This window comes from Sphaerodactylus townsendi, linkage group LG02 (genome assembly GCF_021028975.2).
Source record: "Sphaerodactylus townsendi isolate TG3544 linkage group LG02, MPM_Stown_v2.3, whole genome shotgun sequence".
Taxonomy (NCBI): domain Eukaryota; kingdom Metazoa; phylum Chordata; class Lepidosauria; order Squamata; family Sphaerodactylidae; genus Sphaerodactylus; species Sphaerodactylus townsendi.
In genome coordinates this window covers 12,240,616-12,260,092 of record NC_059426.1, presented here as the reverse complement: position 1 = coordinate 12,260,092, position 19,477 = coordinate 12,240,616, and the positions used below count along the sequence as shown (strand labels likewise).

Here is a 19,477-nt window from a genome sequence, read left to right as displayed (position 1 = left end):
CCCTGAAGCACCCATCCCCCCAAAAGAGCTCCGAAAGCCCCTTACGTGCTACTGATTAAGCATGCATACCCACAATCCCCCCAGGACCCGCCTGTCCCCTCCCCCCTCGAGGCTCGGACCCTCGCCTTGACGCACCCTGATGACGCTCTGAAGCCAATTCCCACCAGGGTCGCCTACCTCCTGCCCTCCCTGTCAAACAATTAAAGAAAGAGGAGTAGGCCCCAGTAGGATTGCATTAAAAGCAACCTTCCGCAGGCTGCAAAACAAAGCCTTCTTATATTAAACTCTAAACCCCAACTCAAACAAAAAACTTCGATCTTGATCTCCGCCATCGCTCTAGAACCGAGCCTGGCGGGACCCGCCCCCATAACCTGGGGAAAGGGGGTGTGTTTCAGTCCCTCTTCCTACAGGTCCTGTGGACTCCGATTAAGCCATGACAGGCCAGCCCATGGAATGGCGCCAGGAGGAAACCAACCCCATCCCGGAGATGGAACACATCTCTCTAAAGGATCCCGCCCAGCGGTCTCAACAGGAACGCCGTCGCCAACGCCCAAAGACCCGAATGACCTGGGGAGGCGTCAAAGGCGACCGCCAGCCAAGCTCAAGAGCTGCTGCGCCAGCAAGGCCACCCTGAGACACCGAGAACCTCTGTGCGCTCTCTTTGCAATCATCACTGCCAACTCAGCGGCCACCATCCTTTGCCTGCTCTGCTGCCTCCTGCCAACGGCAATCGGCCACCCCCTGATGAGCTTTTACCAGACCAACATCTGGGAGCAATTCGCCGCCGCTGCCAGCGTCTAGATCCTTTGCCTGGGCCAGTACCTAGAAGTCGGGAGCTTGCTAAGCTCCTGCCTGCTCCCCGTCTGCAAAGCGCCCGGAGACTTCCTAGCCGGAGTCTGGGTTAAGCCCTTCATGAATGCCTCATCCATCAGGTACTCTATGAGCGCAGACTGGGGATACGTCGTCCAAACCCTCCCGGCTGGAGATCTCTCCCTTGTCAACAAGACTGTCGCTAACCACGAATCCAACACCTGCGCCCGCATCACCGGCGCAGCCAAACGGGGAACCGACCCGGGCCCATTCATCGGCTCGGCCAATTGGAACTTCACACACATGGAGGACATTCCCCGTGTTCGGAAACATCCTGCTCCCCAGGGGCTGGTTCTGGACCTGCGGGGAGAGAGCGTTTAATTACATTCCCGCCCGACTCTCTGCCGGGACTCTTTGTTGCCTCAGTCGCCTCACCATCGTCCTACCCCAGGCTCCACCCCAGGAGACCGGACGCCGCCGCCGCCAGCTCGGCTCTGCCTTTCGATCCCTCCTGTCGGAGCGACGCGGTCGCCCTCTCCAAAGCGGAGTTTGTCTCCCTTGCGACTTCCTTAGTGGGAGTCCCCGGACTCGCCTCCTACAACGCTAAGACTATCGGCGGCTGGCCTGCGCCCTTGCGAAGTCTATCAACTCTACCTCCACGCTCTGGATGCCCTGGCCTCCGAGCAGCAGGAATTTCGTCAGCGACCTTAGATAATCGTGCCGCTATTGATTACTTGCTGTTGTTGCATCACCAAGGTTGTGAAAATGTACATAATATGTGTTGCTTTAACCTCTCTGACAATTCCCAATTGATTCATATGAAAGTACGTGAGCTGCAAGAAGTTGTATCTAATCTGAAATATGATGTTTTGCCACATTGGTGGTCAGCCCTCTGGAGCTGGCTGCCGGGAGGATGGTTGAGTGCTATTGTGCAGCTCTGCATTGGTTTAATTGTATGCCTGGATTATCGGATCTTGTTTCGTTCAGTGTGTGTCTAATGTTGCCTGTAGCGGGTGTAAGAAGCCCCTCGAATTTCCCTTACCCCGCAACCGAGTTCTAGTGTTACACAAGCAGCTCGGTCCGCTTGAGCAGGCGGTGGAGGAGACAAGCGTCCGCTTTAAATCACCCCCTAGCATTTCGGTCCCCCTTCTAAAATGTAAAGGAGGAGATGTAGTAATGCACTGCTGACCCAGCAGCACCGTGGTAGAACGTTGGCACACCAACGGACCTACGGCCTTCTGGTCGCACCGCACCCCCACTCCCTCAACCCGTATGAGTCGCGGGTCATGAACTATCTGGCTCAGTCACCGGGCGTCCCAGACAAAGGGACAATGATCTGCCCCCAGGTGAGGATTAGGCCCAGACGCTTACGCTCTTCTCCGCACGTAGCAGCCAGGTGAGATCATGCATCACATGATGATCTCCCGCTCTCCCGCTCTCCCGGACTCTCCCGTCCCGCCCCTCTACACGCCCCCATTAGAATAATAAAAGGTGCCAGGAACCAGCATGCAGGAGATTCGCTAGGAACACGGACCTCCGCGCTCCCGCTGCTGGCGATCTCCACCAGATGTTATCTCTGCGTCTCGTCTCGTTCTTGCGCTGACCACGTGGGTCGACTACAGACAGAGGGGAACGAGTTGCACCTTGCTCTGGTCATGACCCATCTGCACTTATAATTAACAAGCTGTTCTAAATATACAGCAGGGCTAGATTTCGGGGGTGTGATCCCAAAGTATAGAGGGGACCCAATCAACTCATGGCAACCCGGTAGGGTTTCCAAGGCAAGAGACTAACAGATGTGGTTTGCAATGCCTTCCTCTGCGTAACAACCCTGGTATTCCTTGTCTGTCTCCCGTCTAAATACTAGCCAGGGTCAACTCTACTTAGCTTCTGAGGTCTGACCAGATCCGACTAGCTTGGCCCATCCAGGTCAGGACGTACATTTGGCTGTCTGGGAAGGTATAGCGCCGTGGTGGCGAACCTTTGGCAATCCAGATGTTATGGACCACAATTCCCATAAGCCCCTTCCAGCATGGCCAATTGGCCATGCTGGCAGGGGCTGATGGGAATTGTGGTCCATAACATCTGGAGTGCCAAAGGTTCGCCACCACTGGTATAGCGTGACGCCAGGAGCTAAGCAAGGTCAGTACTTGGAATGGGGACCTTCAAGGAGACACTCCCCCTTCAAGACTCCTCAGAGGAAGGCAGTGGCAAAAAACCCTCTCCTTCTCACTTGCCTTGAAGGTCCCTTGCTGAGGTCACCACAAGATGTTGGCACTTGACACCACTTCCCAAACACAATTAGCTGTCAAGCTGCAGCCAACTCAAAATAACCCCATGGGGTTTTCAAGGCAGGAAATGTTCGGAGGTGGTTGCCTGCCTGTGTTGCGACCTCATCCCGACATCCTGATTGCCTTCTCAGATCTCATCCTGGTAAGGACAGTTGGTGTATTAACAATGTTTAATATATAAGGACAGAGAGCTAGTGTGGTGTAGTGGATAAGGTGTCGGACTAGTGGTGGCAAACCTTTGGCACTCCAGATGTTATGGACTACAATTCCCATCAGCCCCTGCCAGCATGGCCAATTGACCATGCTGGCAGGGGCTGATGGGAATTGTAGTCCATAACATCTGGAGTGCCAAAGATTCGCCACCACAGGACTAAGATCTGGAGGAACCCAGGTTTGACTCTTCCTCCGCTCTTGGCCCGTCACACACACTGAGCCTTGACCCTACAAGCATTTGGATGGGAGACCTCTCCAGAATACCAGGAGTATGACGTGGAGGCAAAACACCTCTGAACGTCCCTTGCCTTAAAAACCCTGCAGGTTCCCCAGAAGTCAGCTGTGGCATATATGTAAAAGGGTCAGAGGCCCAATTCTTTGTCCTCTTCCAGATGTCAGGACTGCAACTCCCAGCATGCACCGGCTCCCACCTTTTCCCAAAAAGAGTGGGAAAGCAAACTGAGAAGCTACATCCCACCGGAGCTTCACGGCCAATGAGAGGCCAGAGACTGGGCGGGGGGGAGGGGCGGGGAAGAAAGCTGATTGGTTGTTGTTGAGTTCAGAAATAAAATAAATACTGGAACTGAGGACACGAATCCTCAGTTCCAGCACTCTGTAGTTAGGGCGACATAGATCAATTTATTATTATTATTATTATTATTATTATTATTATTATTATTATTATTATTATTATTATTATTATTGTAGATTTCACAGCTGCCAGATCTTTAGCTGGTTGTTGGCCTTCATTACAATTTGAGCCTCACTCAGAGGCCTAGGAAATTGTAATGTATCGGCGTAGTATTCGCGCGGATCCCATCAGGGCTGCCTTCTGAATTTGACAGATGTTAATTTTGTCAATTCGAAGATGTTTTAAGTGCTGCCCTAGTGTTTTTGGGATGGCGCCCAGTGTGCCGATTACCACTGGGACTACCTCAGCTGGTTAGTGCCATAGACGCTATTATTATTGTTGTTGTTGTTGTTGTTGTTGTTGTTGTTTATTTGATTTAATATACCGCCCTATCCCCGAAGGGTTCTGGGCGGTGTACAACATAAAACATCATGCATAAAAACATCATAGATACATCATCACTAGAGGAGCAAATAAATAATTATAATTAATATCCAAGCTCCATCACTATAAAATTAATCCCATTTAAAACAGCGATTATTTCCTAACATAGGCATCCCACAAAAAACCCTTACTTAAACTTAAACTTAACCCTCCCAGAAAAGGAGGGGGGGGGAGAGATGGTGGGTCCCAATGATGTTAAGGGACCCATGTGTAGCAAAGAGAAGGGGACAGGGTTCCTTTTCTAAAGTTAGCTTTGTCTGAGTGTGTTCGACCTTACACCAGACACCTTTGACATCACCGGCAGAATGCTGAGGTTCTTTGGGTGGCCACGTACTCTCTCTTTGTGGCTAGAGCCCATCCAGCCCTCATGGGGATCTTGAGCCAAGAGAGGTGCTAAAGGCCATTGGGCCCAGAAAAGACAAGGGATGATGTACTAAGATACGAGTCAGTAGTTGGTATGCTAAAGCTGAGTCCCTGTATGGGACCCAGTTCTTCTTGTGTCCTTTATTTACTTTGTTTATAGCCCCTCTGCCATTCTCACCAAGACTCAAGATGGATTACATGAAGTAAGCTGATGCACTCAACGGGATCAGACCTCTAATAAGCAATGTGCTTGGTACAGTGACAACCTCCGGTTCAATAAATAGTATTTCCAGTTAAAGGAATGAACGTAGTGAGATTTGCAGCTGAGATTTTGGAAGGCTTCTATGAGAGTGCCAGGTGTAAAAAGAGGTGTAGCTATGCCCTGTCCCACATATTTTGATCTCATCATGTCTGGGAAGTTAAGCAGGGTGGGCACTGGTTAGTATTTGGATGACTTCTGACTGTCGCTTTACCTGGAAAATTCTGCAGGGTCACCATAACTCAGCTGCCACTTGGCAGCAAATGAATATACCCTATTTAGAAAATGCAGTAAGGCACAGCCGCATTTTTCCAGGAGGAACAGACGGGATTTGGTGGCTGAACTTTGAGTGCTCAGGTGGTGCTGATCACACGTTAGTGAGTTGCCAACCTCCAGGCAGTGGCTGGAAATCTGAAACTAGAACTGATCTCCCACCAGAGACAGAGCTCGGTTCCCCTGGAGAAAAGGGCTCTATGACATTAAACCCCCTCCCCCAGGCCCCCAAATCTCCAGGAATTTCCCGATCTGGAACTGTTGGGTACATTTAAACACCTTTCATCACACGTGGGTGGGGTGGGGGGCAGAAGGGGGGGAGTGTCTCTCCGCTGCATCTGTATTACAAGAACAGTGCAAACGCTTGGGTTTTCCAGATAAAGCGCTACTACAGGCTGGGGCACCGGGCTGGGGAGGCTGGCGAGCGCCCAAAGGGGGCACAGGTCACACGAGGTCGCACACAGTCCCGCGAGCGGCCAGCCCACCCGGGATTCTCAGGCGGAGTTCCACCGACCTCTTTTGCATAACTCCGCCCCTCATCCTGCGATCAGACTCGGAAGGTCCCGGCTCCGCCCATCTAAACTTCTCAAGCAGAGTCCGAAAGCCTCTTTGCATGGCTCCACCTCTCCACCTTGGGAGGCCAATCGCAGAACGTTCCGAGAAAAGGCAGCCCGGACCCCACCCATCCGAGCTTCCGAGGCGGAGTCCGAAGCGCCTCTTTTGCATAACCCCGCCTCTCGTCCCGCGATTGGTCGGGGGAGTCCAGGGGCGGCCCCGCCCCCCTTGGCAGCTGAGGCGGCTGTTTGGGAGCCGAGCGACTGTTGAAGGAGCGGCGAAGAAAGCGGGTGAAGAAATAGCGGGACGCCGCCGCGCAGAAGGGGGCGGCAACCGCAGCGGGGCAGCAGGCAAGTTTGGCGCGGCCGCTTCCGCCGCCCTTGGCGGGACAGCCCCCCCCCCTCAACAAATTGGAATGGGGGGACACAGTTGGCTCGCTCCCCTCCCCCCCCCCCTCAGGGTTTTAACGGCGGCGAGAGGGGGCAGAGGAAGGCGGGGCACCCGGAGGGGGCGTGGCTATCGAGGGCGGGTTGGTGAGGAAAAGCGCCTGGCCCCGCACGCGCTCCTGATTGGGTGGCCGATGAGGGGCGTGACTGTGACGTGAAGGGGAAAAGACGGGGGCTGGCCGGGGAGCGGAGAAGTTGTTGTTGCTCCCGCGCGCGCGGGAGGGGGGGGGGGTGCGTTGATTCGTGACACGTGTCATGGGAACAGCTTTCGTTCGTGACGCGCGCACATGCTTGCCTCAGCCATTTCCTCGCAGGGATTGACGTTTAGCCCACGACGATGCTGGGTGAGCTCCACAGGCAGAACTGTCAACTAGATCTGACAGTGCACGTGTGAACGCAGTTTACCCTATATAATAGAGCCCAGAGTTTGTTTTGTAAATGTTGGAATCGACTCTTGGGAAAGGGGCTTCCGATTTCTTCTCTGCTGTTCGTTCGGCGGCCCCCACCTTCCCTGGAGAGATAGTAGTGGTTAGATAGGGAAGACACGGGTTCAGATCCCTACTCTTGATGAGTCACCTCGGGCCAGTTACCCGGGTTTAGCCTGACCGACTTCACAGGGATCTTGTCAGGATAAAAAGCAGGCAAGAGGAATTGTGTAAGCTGCTGTGGGTCCCCACTGGAATATAAATTAAGTAAATCGATACAGTAAACCACACTTGATAAAGATCAGCAATCCTGATAATAAAATCACAGCATCGAGTGTCATCCCGTTGCAACACATGCATCTTGTGAGGACTCTGAATGACGGGGGTGGGGGGTTGTCTCATTGGATTCTGTTCCAGTCCTGTTCGCATCTGTATTTCGTCTTTCGTAATGCAGCTAAGGATAAGTCCTGGTGAGGAGTTTCTAGGGGTGGGGTAAAAGCCAGAATGGGCCAAGACAGGCATTCAACAAACAGCAGTATGGCAAACACACACACACACACACACATACACACACACACACACAGTGACATGTTAAAAACACCACCAGAAAAAACAAACTGTAACCAGGCTATCACATATAGCACATAGAAATTAGTACAACATGTATCCTGGAACCAGTCAATGTGCTTTAATCTTATATAGAAAAATACTGCCCCTTTTAAAGTCCACAATTTATGTACCTTGGATATATATGAATAATAAGTCATTGATACAAACATATCCATCATATTAAACAGCCTGATGACACGCTGTCAAAAATCTTGTTCTGGAGTTTCTTTAATGCATGCCACTGGTTTTTTTTTTTTTTTTTTGCGGTTCTATTGTTTGCTTAATGCAAACAGTGCTTAATGCAAACAATAGCTCAGTGCCCATTCTAGGCAGTTCAGTGGTGTTCTGGGAGCGTTTTTGGCCTCGAAAGGGTTAATAATGCATGCTCTTTCTGCGTTATGATTTCTAAAATATTGTCCTGGAATGTCTTTACTGCTTTCCACTGTTTGTTTAATGCTCGCTCTGGCCTGTTCCGGCTTTTACCTCGTTCCAGTTTCTAGCTTCGGATGTGCACTGATTAACTTCATTAATAAGTACCACACTTGTGCTGATCTGTGGCTTGGTTTGATAGGACTGTATTGGGTAATATCCTCCATTTCAATCAGGAGAGACAGGGAGGCCAAACAGCCCTGGAAAAAAGTCAGGCCCAGAGGCGTAGCTAGGGAAAATGGAGCCTTGTGCAAAATCTGAGTTTTGCTGGCGCTCCCCCTCCCCCATGTTCATTTGTGTTTTTTGTATTTTTTAGTGTTTTTTTCAGTTTTAGGCCTGCAGGGGGTGCAGTTTTTGGGCTAGCAGCATCAAAATGTCATGGTGTTTTAGGAGATTATCCCGATGATACCATCCAGGTTTGATGAAGTTTGGTTCAGGGGGTCCAAAGTTATGAACTCTCAAAGGTGTAGCCCCCATCTCCTATTAGCTCCCATTGGAAACAATGGGGGATGGAGTCACCCCCTTTGGGAGTCCATAACTTTGGACCCCCTGAACCAAACCTCACCTAACTTGGGTGGTATCATCAGGAGAGTCCCCCGAAAACTCCCTGAAATTTGGTGCTGCTAGCCTAAAAACTGCCCCCCCACCCTTTGCAGGCCAAAAACTGAAGAACACTAAAAAATACAAAAAACAAACCTGAAATTTTTGCTGGTGCAATGCACATCCCCTGGCCCCCTTGCAGCTATGCCTCTGGTCAGGCCCCCATCCTGTCCGCATGCCATCATCTTATTTGATAGAGGTTTGCCATCATGGCAAAGCCAGCCACTACTGTGCTACTGTTCACCAGCCTTATTGTGCCTCAGCTAGCCCAGAGTGAAGCCAGGCAAGAGGTGCCCTGAAACAAAAGGACACCAGTCATCAGGATGTTGAATGGTGGAAATTATATGTGATACTCCTTGATTGTAAATAAAGTTCAGCATCTTTATTGGTTGGTCCTAACAAAAAGGTATTGCATCATTGCTATCTTGGGTTTTTTTTTCTTTGATTACAGTAATTGAAAGGATTATTTCCTAATAACAGAAGAAGACTTTCAAAACTTGCAAATGAAGTCAAAGTTCTCTTCCTTCATATCTCCCACATAGTAGCTCTTTTCTAAATGAATGGGATAAACATATATTAAAAGATGAGTCAGATAAAAAATGAGGTACATTCCAGATCTTTCTCCAATAGTTTGTTTTAAAGGTGATGTAACATCATTACTCTTGTTAAGGGCTTAAGTTTTATAATCCACAGTTTATATTTGTGTTGTATCAGAGCTAACATTTTGCTTTATAAAACCTGATAATGAACATTGTAATTTAATTAACAATAGTGCTTAACATTTGTTTATTTAAAATGTATATTACACCATTCAAAAGTTCAACCAATTGTGAAAGAAACAGTTCACAAAATCCAATGCAAAAGCTACAATAGTCTGAAAACAATGCCACGAGCCATGCCATCCGATCAGTAATCATATATGCCCTACTAATTTCATGCAAAGGTTTACTTGGAAAAGCTGAGATTTTACAGGATGTTAGCTACAATGTGAACGGCAAGATTGACCTAGACTGTAATCCTAAATTGAATTGTGTCCTTCTAAATACAGAACTACATAAACATGCACTGCTAGTAAGAAGCCTGGGGGTTCTATTAGATCCAGTTCTTTTGCTAGAGAGACAGTTAAATCTGGTAGTCACAAATATATTTTTCAACTTCATGTGACATGGAAACGGCCCCCTCTCTTGGGCTCAGCTGACAAAGGCACGCTAATACACACTACAGTAATTTCAGGACTGGACTACCATGATACATGCCACATGGGGCTGCCCTTGAAGACACCATGGGAACTCTAATTGGTTCAGAATTGTGTAACTAGACCAGTGATGGTGAACCTATGGCACGGGTGCCAGAGGTGGCACTTGGAGCCCTCTCTGTGGGCAAACACACACAGAGAGTTCGTCATGTGGGGGGCAGAAAATTACCCCCCCCACACACACACACACACATACACCTAGGCTGACCTGGGCCACTGAGCACGACGTGTGCGCACCATGATGAGCAGGGAGGACTCAGCTGGCGGGCCTGGTGCCTGTGTTCCGGGGGGCTGCTGCCCGAGTGGGGGGGCGGGGCGCAGAGGAGGCAGAGATGCTGGGGAGGCACAGAGCGGTGTGTGTGGGACTTGCTGGAGGCTAGAGCAGGCTGGCCCCTGCTTGAGCGGGTGGGGCGGAGGAAGAGGGAGCCAACCAGTTTTTTCTAAATTAAAACCTCAGCATTCAGGTTAAATTGCCAGGTTGGCACTTTGGGATAAATATGTGGGGTTTGGGTTGCAATTTGGACACTCGGTCTCAAAAAGGTTCGCCATCACTGAACTAGACTGTTTATAGGGGTTACGTGTTCCGAACATATCTGACGTTTAGACCACTGCCAATCTGATCCCATGTTCAGTTCAAGATTCTGTTATTAGTCTTGAAAGCTCCTCATGACCGGTGACTTCCATATCTTCTTGACCACCTCTACCCATACAGGTCCCAAGGCAGCTCTGATCATCAGATGAGGAATTGCTAATAGTTTCTCCACTCAATTAGAACTGTTATTGTCTGGACTGAAGCTTTTTCAGCGGTTGCCCAGGTGGTATTGAACGGGCTGCCCATGAACGTGAGCCAGGCCCAGACTTTGCACACCAGAGCTTTCCTGATGAATGCTTGGTGACCCGGGAGTGGTGGCTGTGGATTGCTTTCTTATCTGTGCATTGCTGTTGATGTGAGATTTTTTCCCCTTTTCTATTTGACATAAGCTGCATTGAGTACTGTTGATTAGGAGTAGGGTTGGAGGGAAAAAATGTTCTGCTCCTTTAATAGAGGCCAGCTGTTGAGACAGAGTGGGGCTCACGTATACCTGAAGAAGCTGGGGCATGCTGTGTGGGGGAAGGCGCTTGCCATCTTTGTTGTAGCTGTTAAATGAACATTCTGGATCACAGGTGTCAAAGTCGTGGCCCTCCAGATGTTATGGACTACAGTTCCCATCAGATGATGGTAACTGTAGTCCATAACATCTGGAGGGCCTACCACTTTGGATTAATCTAAGGTTCCTGGATGTGTGTCTCCCCAACCTTTTCAACACCCACGGTACGCCCTTTGACCCTTCACCTCCCTTCTCATTATCTCACGTTACTCCTTGCCATCCCCCCCCCTACCTTCCCCTCCCGAGGTGCCCCCCCCTGCTTCTGCCACACACACACTCCCACTTTCCCCTCCCAGAGTGAAGGGAAGCACGGGCATTGGCTGCTGACCTTGCGGCAGGCCCTGCCTCCTAGGCCAGCTCCATGTCCTTGCTGGCACCGGCGGGAGACACCACAAAAGTGAGAGGGGTCGGCAGCATTGCCGTGGTACCCCTGGGACATACTCACGGCACCCCAGGGGACCACAGAACCCTGGTTAGGAATCGCTGTTCTGGATAATGGAGTGCTGGATAACAATTTTTTTTACAATATTATTTAAAATTATGTCCAACTTGTATGATACCCTTGAAACGGAATTGGAATATTACATTCAAAACTGCTGTTTGTTTTTCTTCACAGATTTAGCGTAAACTGCTTAGAGCAGCTATGACACCTGCTCTCCGAGAGAAAGTCATGAAAGGTCATGGTCTCTGTTTCTCCTCTTCCTTGCCTTCTGAAGCTATGGAGTCCAGCGAAACGTTGGGCCTGGGAAATGCCAAAACCATCAAAGAGAAGACAAAGGAGGATTCTGTGACACAGATAACATACTCCGTGTTGGGGTTTCCCACCCAACCATCCCATCTCCAAAGCAATCTCTTTAATTTAAAGTACTTTGGCTCGCAGTCTTCCAAACATTATCCCGTATTAACAAACCCCGCTTCTTCTTTCAGTGTATACCATAAACATTGTATGCAGAGGAGCTTGGAAGAGCAAAATTGTTCCAAGACAAGGAATCCTTTGGGTAACAGCACTAATGCACACTTCAATCAGATTATTAATCCAGCATCTAGAGAGCAGGTCGAAGGGGAGAATTTATTAGCAGTGACCACACACAGCTCTTCAGGAATGGGGAAGCCACTGGAGCCACGTATAATTGAATCCAGTAGTGTAGAAGAAAAGCAGCTCTCTAACTGTAAATGGCATTGGAAGAATGGCTTTTTAAGCAAGTCTTTATTTGTCACTGCTGAGAAGAAAGAAGGAAACGTGTTCCACCAAGCTCATCACAACGCCCCGGAAAGAAAAACGGGCTGCAATCCCAGCAGTAAAGAGCAGGAGTTGAATTTTCGATTATGCCAATGTGTCAACAAGCAACAGGCCTTGCTAAGCCGGGCCAAAAGGGCTCAGAAACATTTGCAGATACTCTTGGCAAAGCATGTCGTCAAGCACTACAACCAGCAGATCCAATATTTTGTGAAGCATCAGCTGCAGAGAATGAAAACGTTTCACAATCCCAGCAGAATGTCGGGCGGCAGTTGTCTAAGATATGCCGAAATCTGCCCAGAAAACATTAATCTTGAGGCGAGGGTGAATAAACATCTGCAGCGTGATTTCACCGTTGCCCGGGGGGAAGTCCAGTTATTTGCTCGCTCTGCGACTGGGTTACTGTCTCACGTGGAAAAGAGTTTGGATTCTGACGCTACTTGCAGCAGCTCCAGTGAAGACGAGGAGGAGGAAATTTCCAGAAGAGTTGTGGCGCTGTAAGTGTTAACGAATGTTGGCATTTCTGTTTGTCAATCCTGTAATAAGAACATAAGAACAAGCCAGCTGGATCAGACCAGAGTCCATCTAGTCCAGCACTCTGCTACTCGCAGTGGCCCACCAGGTGCCTTTGGGAGCTCACCTGAAGGATGTGAAAGCAATGGCCTTCTGCTGCTGCTGCTGCTGCTGCTCCCGAGCACCTGGTCTGCTAAGGCACAGGTGTCAAACTCGCGGCCCTCCAGATGTTATGGACTACAGTTCCCATCATCCCCTGCCATCATGATGCTGGCAGGGGATGATGGGAATTGTAGTCCATAACATCTGGAGGGCCGTGAGTTTGACACCTGTGTGCTAAGACATTTGCCATCTCAGATCAAGGAGGATCAAGATGGGTAGCCATAGATCGACTTCTCCTCCATAAATCTGTCCAAGCCCCTTTTAAAGCTATCCAGGTTAGTGGCCATCACCACCTCCTGCGGCAGCATATTCCAAACACCAATCACGCGTTGCGTGTAATGACATGTGACATATGACATATGCTCAGGTTCCAAATAAGACAGACAAAACTGGGTACCATTTCGTCAGGGGCCGGGGGGTGGGGGAGGGAGTGCCCGGCCTCTACCGTAACGAGTATGTCTTCTTCTTTAGCTCTGAGTGAAACTAGCTAGCTGAGAGGGATGTTTTTGATCAGGTCAGCATCTCTCAAAGTATCCCTTCCCAGTTTCCGGCTGCCCCTGTTGGAGTCAGAAAGATTCTGACTGTGAATCTTCTGTATCCCAACCTGGCTGAAGGGTGCCCAGTAGGGTGCCCCCTACTGCGCCAAGTTCGTGCTGGGCTGCTGTTACGGACAACGCAGTGCAACATTAGCATAGCGCTCTTGAGAGCTGGATGCCACCTCTGCTGGGCTGTGTGAAGGGAAATCGCTGAGACAATGAGCAGGAAGGCTGTTCATTACTGGCTTAGCAGTAGGTCAACACATAAAGGCACCGGCTTGCGTGGTACCGTTCAGGCCAGCAACATCCCTAGCTAAAACCAAAGATATAATTAGATGCCCCAAATGCCTCTCCTTTAAAAGAGGCCTGCGATTCAAAACCGCTCAAAAGCCCTGGCAAGCAGGCTGGTCTCGCAGCACCTCAAAATCTTAGATTCAGTGGGACAGCCAGGAGAGCTGCGTGGAGAGTTTGGGCCACCCACCAGAGGTGGGATCCAGCAGGTTCTCACAGGTTCCCGAGAGTAGGTTACTAATTATTTCTGTGTGCCGAGAGGAGGTTACTAATTGGTGATTTTGCCACGTGATTTTTGCCTTAGTTACACCCCTCCTCTCAGCAGTAGCGCGCAGAACTTGAAGCAGTCTAGCAGGAGGTGCACCGACGTGTGTGGCAGTGTATACCATGCGTGCATTCACAGCTTCACGCCCAAGGACCATGAAGCGGCTGGGCAAGCCCTTGCTACAGCCCTTGCCCAGGAATGCCTCACTTGAAATGTCTCGCCATGCCCTCTGTCAGTGGCCCCCCCGCCCAGTCCCATTGGCGCTACGCCACAGTTTGAATCCCACCACCATGGGAACCTGTTACTAAAATTTTTGGATCCCACCACTGCCACCCACCCCCTGCACACAACTTCTGTCTCTAAAACCCAAGAAAGCCTCAGAGGCAGTGGATCACCAGTAGCGCTGCATGCAGGGCTTGGCCAAGGTGACCCCTGCGTTTAACTCTGTGGCTGTGAAATTTTCAGGTTTGGCTTTGAAAGACTTGAAGAATGTTGAAAATGAGTTTGACTGAAGAAGGTGAGGTCTGTGCAAGGGTGTGTTTTGCTTGTGTTCTAAGACCTGTCATGTTTGATTTGAGCATCGTGGTCACTGGACGGGAACTGAAAAGCTGGATTGTTTATCCGGTCAGTTCCTTTTTATTAAATGCTGCTCACTCCCAGGAGCCCATTGGAATTCATAACTGACAAACATCTTGCTTTGTAGTGTAGATATGTACAGTTTGCCATCTGGAGGAACCTCCCCCCCACCCCACACCAGCCACAAAGTTTTTGTTCAGGAAAATAATAGGAATTAGCTGAGAAACTGAAGTAGAAGCAAGATTTCCCGAACCACAACTTATTTTACTGCTTAAAAAAACCACAACATATCTTTGTTAACATTATAAAGTGCAGCAACTTGCCATCTTCTATATACATAAAAAGCAAACCGTGAGTTTGTTCCTGATGGTCTAGCACAGGAACTGCTGGGCCAATTCCTCTGAAAATTTCCAGCCACTGCAGTCAGCCAGGCGAGAGTGCTTTTAGATGTTCACATACCTGAAATTTCACACCTGGCCCAGGTAAAATGCCTTTTTCCTGGCATTTCATGGTGAAGGACGTGAAGCTGGCTATGTGTAACTGTCACCCTTAGAATGTTTGTGCCCTTAGAATGTTTGCTCAGATGGCCAGATATGAGCAGTGAAAACAGTACATAGGTAATACCTCAATTGGAAGTGAAACATACACACGTTGCCTTGTGAGACGTCAGGTGGGGTCCCCCCCAACATGCAGGTACCTTTCACTCTCTGTTCCTCACCCACTACTACCACACAACACACCTACTCTCATACACATTCAGCTCATCCTCACACTCCTCACTCTGCCCTCTCTCACATCCAACCACCACTTAACTACTTCCTCACCCATATTCCACGCCCATATGGAACAAGCTTGAATGTAAAAGACAGCTGGAGGGAGGGATAGGGAAGGGACAGAGGGGGAGGGGTGGCATGCAAGGGAACAGAGGGAGGGAGATGGAAGGGACAGAGGGGGAGGCATGCAAGGGAAGAGAACTGAGGGAGGGGAGAGAGTGAAGGGTGGCATTCAAGGGAGGGGGCCCAGCATCTGGATATGACCCACCCACCCTAGCGGAGGGAGAGGGAAAGGAGGGAGGGGTGGCATGCAAGGGAACAGAGGGAGGGAGATGGAAGGGACAGAGGGGGAGGCATGCAAGGGAAGAGAAGTGCGGAAGGGGAGAGAGTGAGGGATGGCATGCAAGGGAGGGGAGGGAGGGGCCAGCCAGCCTACATTCCCTGAATACTGCGGTTACAGTTCCAAAAACCAGGCACGCGTCACTCAGGAGTAAGCTCAGTACAACAACCGTGACATACTTTGAATGGCTGCGTCCCGCCCCTCAGAGGGTTTACTCAGATGCGACACCCATTGTCACCAACCAAACTTACTCCCAGGTAAAGGATCGTGACCAGCCAGCCTAGATGTGTGGGAGGGGGGCCTTTCCCTCCCCCCCCCCCCCCCCAAGGAATGCGGGCACACACATCAGTGACATCGGTGACAGTATCAGGGTGCATGCTTCCATGAGCATCGCATCACAATTCTGGCCTTTGCAATTGATTTGTTGCTACTAAAATTCCTCCTATCTCACTCACACAACCTACAGCAACATGTGGTCTGCAATCATTAGTATTTAATACACTTGAAAGTATGAATAACTTGGTTTTGTTTTGAGATAGAAGAGCTCCAGCACAGTTCCCACTTCAATATACGCCAAGCTTTACAAGCATAAATCTTCCAAGCTTTTGTTTTATCAGCGGTGAAATCTGAGCTCAGAAACCCCAAGGGCATGCCCAGTGATCTCGTCAGGAATTCAATGGCTGCCCTGTAGGGTTTTCAAAGCGACAGATGTTCAGAAGTGGTTTGCCCATCACCTGCCTCTGCACGATGCCCCTGGTGTTCCTCAGAGGTCTCCCATCCAAATACTTACCAGGGTGGAGGCTGAGAGTGTCGTTTACGTTTTCTGCCTTACATTTTCTGGGTGGATATTCTGCCTTTCCTCAGACCTCTCCTAGATTACTGTGTTCAGTTCTGGGCCCTGCAATTTAAGAAGGATATTGGACCGTGTCCAGAGGAGGGCAACCAAAAATGGTAAATGTTCTGGAATCTATGCCCTACGAAGAGAGACTTGGGGAACTGGAGATGTTTAGTCTGGAGAAGTGAAGGTTAAAGGGGGACATGATCAGAGGTGGGATCCAGCAGGTTCTCACCAGTTCCCGAGAGTGGGTTACTAATTATTTGTGTGTGCCGAGAGGGGGTTACAAATTGGGTCTGCTTTTCCATTAGGTCCAAAAATCATAAAGTCCTGTTGTTTCCTATGTGGCTGGTTAGCGAAGGTAGAAAACGGGATAATTCTCCCTGTTGGGCTGTTTTAAAAACATGTTTTAGAAATATGGTAAAGTTCCTGGTTTAAGGAAAGTATCCTTCTTTTGATTTCTAGAAACAAAATTAAGTATTTGAAAGTATTAAGTATTTGACAGGCAGTCAATTAAAGGAGAAGTAGTTGTTTCTGTTGGCAGTAGACGATAGGACTTGCTATAATGAGTTTAAATTATGGACAGAAAAGATGCCAGCTGGAAATTGGGAACTTTTTTTTTACAGTAAGAGTTTTTTACAGTAACAGAGAAATTATTAATGCCCCACCCCTGGAATGCCCGGCCACGCCCCCGTCGCGCCCCACCCAGCCTCATCGGCGCTATGCCACTGTTTGAATCCCACCACCATGGGAACCTGTTACTAAAATTTTTGGATCCCACCACTGGACTTGATAGCTATGTTTAAATATTTGAAGCAATGTCAAGTGGAAGAGGGAGAAAGCTTGTTTTCTGCTGCCTCAGAGACTAGGACACGGAGTAATGGATTCAAGGTGCAGGAAAAGAGATTCCACCTAAACATTAGGAAGAACTTTCTGACTGTCAGGGCTGTTCGACAGTGGAATTCGCTGCCTCGGAGAGTGGTGGCGTCTCCTTATTTGGAGGTTTTTATACAGAGGCTGGGTGAACATATGTCAGGAGTGCTTTGATTGTGTGTGCCTGCATTGTAGGGGGTTGGACTTGATGGCCCTTGTGGTCTCTTCCAGCTCTATAATTCTATGATCCTAAATTTTAGTTACCCTGACCCCCCCCCCTTTAAACATTAAATATATTAATTAATTACAAGACGATATTTTTCAGAGTATTTGTTCACAGTTCCTTGTTGGATTTCCCATCAAATTGAAATAGCTAGTGAGGGAAAGTGGTTTGTGATGGGGTGGGATTAACAAGACTTGACCAAAGCATGAAGCACATTTGGTTATGCTAGTGGCAAAACATTATCATACTCCAGATTTCACTAATATTACTGAGTTTATTTAAAGTGAAAAATGGAACTAGTTCCAACTGACCTGGGGAATGTGTTGAGTATGCTACTTAGAGGGGAAAGTAATTGTTCTGCTTAGAGCTGAGGTATTGGCGAATTACCCGAATGCCATGCCAGATTTCCTGGGATACAAGTAGGCACTGAAGACATTGAAGTTGCCTTTGTGAAGGTGGGTATACTTTTTGTTGTTGTTGGCAAATCAGAGTTCTGTGTTCTTTCCAGTAATTATAGATCTGACTGGCAATGGCTGGTGGACAGAGCTAAAATTGGCTGCCGCTGGACATGGCTTCAAGCTCAGATTTCGGAGATGGAGTACAAAATCCAACAGCTCACGGACCTTCACAGACAGATCCATGCCACCAAGGTATTGTCTCTGAGAAATGGGGGAGAAAAGGTTTTTCAAATAGGAGAGCTTTTTTTGCTCAATCTCATTCCTTTTGTTTTTCTTACTACATTTCTCCTTCCTTGTTACATATGGGCCTCCCCATAGCCATTTGGGAGGTAAAGGGGATCCACTCCTCCCATTTTCACAGGTGGAAGATGTACTGTGTTTCCCCGAAAATAAGACAGTGTCTTATATTAATTTTTGCTCCCAAAGATGCGCTATGTCTTATTTTCAGGGGATGTCTTATTTTTCTGTGTTCCGTTCGTCGGGCATGCTTCCAAACAAAAACTTTGCTATGTCTTACTTTCAGGGGATGCCTTATATTTCGCACTTCAGCAAAACCTCTACTGTCTTATTTTCAGGGGATGTCTTACATTTGGGGAAACAGGGTAGTTGATCCAACCCAATAGATGTAGTTGATGTAATCCAATAGTTTCTATTTTCCAAGGTTCCCTAGAAGAAGAGGAGTCTATACCCCGCCTTTCTCCCCTGTAAGGAGACTCAAGGTGGTTTTCAAACTCCTTTTCCTTCCTCTCCCCACAACAGACACCTTGGAAGGTAGGTGGGGCTGAGAGAGTTCTGAGAGAACTGGGACTAGCCCAAGATCATCTAGCAGGAATGAAGGAGTAGGGAATCAAACCTGGTTCTCCTGATTAGAGTCCACCCGCTCTTAACTACTATTCCACGCTGGCTTTCTCTGGTTTCTGTGTAACAATTTTGTATTTGCACTTCAGAATCTTACCAATGTCCAAAACGCAACGGAGTTGAACAGTTCACCAAATTATAAAGCACTGATTCCATAAAGACGCCCAGTTTCTTCTGCAACAAATATTAACCCTTAAACCCTAAAAACAATTTTTAGTACTTGGTTGATTAAACATCCAGATAAAATTAAATCTTTAGCACCATTATTAATAAAAGTCTCACTTTTCTCTATGGGTTCTCATTTGAACAATCCTTAACCTTCAAAACAACTAACCATCTTTTTCTTTGTTTTGTCTAAACACTCTATCAAGGGTTCCCAATTCTTAGTAAACTTCATTAAGTTCTTTTCTTTGAATAGCTAACAGCCCAATCCAGAGCCCCGGTGCTGGTGCTACTGTGGTGCCACCGTGTCGCCTCCAGAGGGCTTTTTGGCAGCGTGGGGATGCAAAACATGAAGGAAAACCTTCCCATTTCCAAAAAGTCCTCTGTTGGGCACAATGGGCTTACGCCACCCAAAACAGTGGGATTGCCCCTCTTGTGGTCAAAACCTGGTTTCCAAAATAAGGATATCAGTTGTCAGACGTGGTTAAGCCAGCGTGGTGTAGTGGTTAAGAGCAGGTGCACACTAATCTGGGAAACCGGGTTAGAATCCCTGCTCTGCCATTTGAGCTGTAGAGGTTTATCTGATGAACTAGATTAGACTGGGCACTCCAACACATGCCAGCT

At 48.7% G+C, this 19,477-nt stretch overlaps 1 protein-coding gene across 1 annotated transcript in view; it reads left to right on the top strand.

Annotated features, from left to right (window-relative positions):
* The first annotated feature begins 6,073 nt into the window (after positions 1-6,073).
* The window catches only part of KANSL1L (KAT8 regulatory NSL complex subunit 1 like), a 55,632-nt gene continuing 42,228 nt past the window's right edge, over positions 6,074-19,477 (top strand). Inside the window, exons 1-3 of the mRNA XM_048485119.1 lie at positions 6,074-6,189; positions 11,368-12,485; positions 17,884-18,025. Coding sequence (XP_048341076.1) covers positions 11,395-12,485; positions 17,884-18,025 — 1,233 coding nt within the window. The 5' untranslated portion in view covers positions 6,074-6,189; positions 11,368-11,394. The remainder of the gene's footprint in view (positions 6,190-11,367; positions 12,486-17,883; positions 18,026-19,477) is intronic.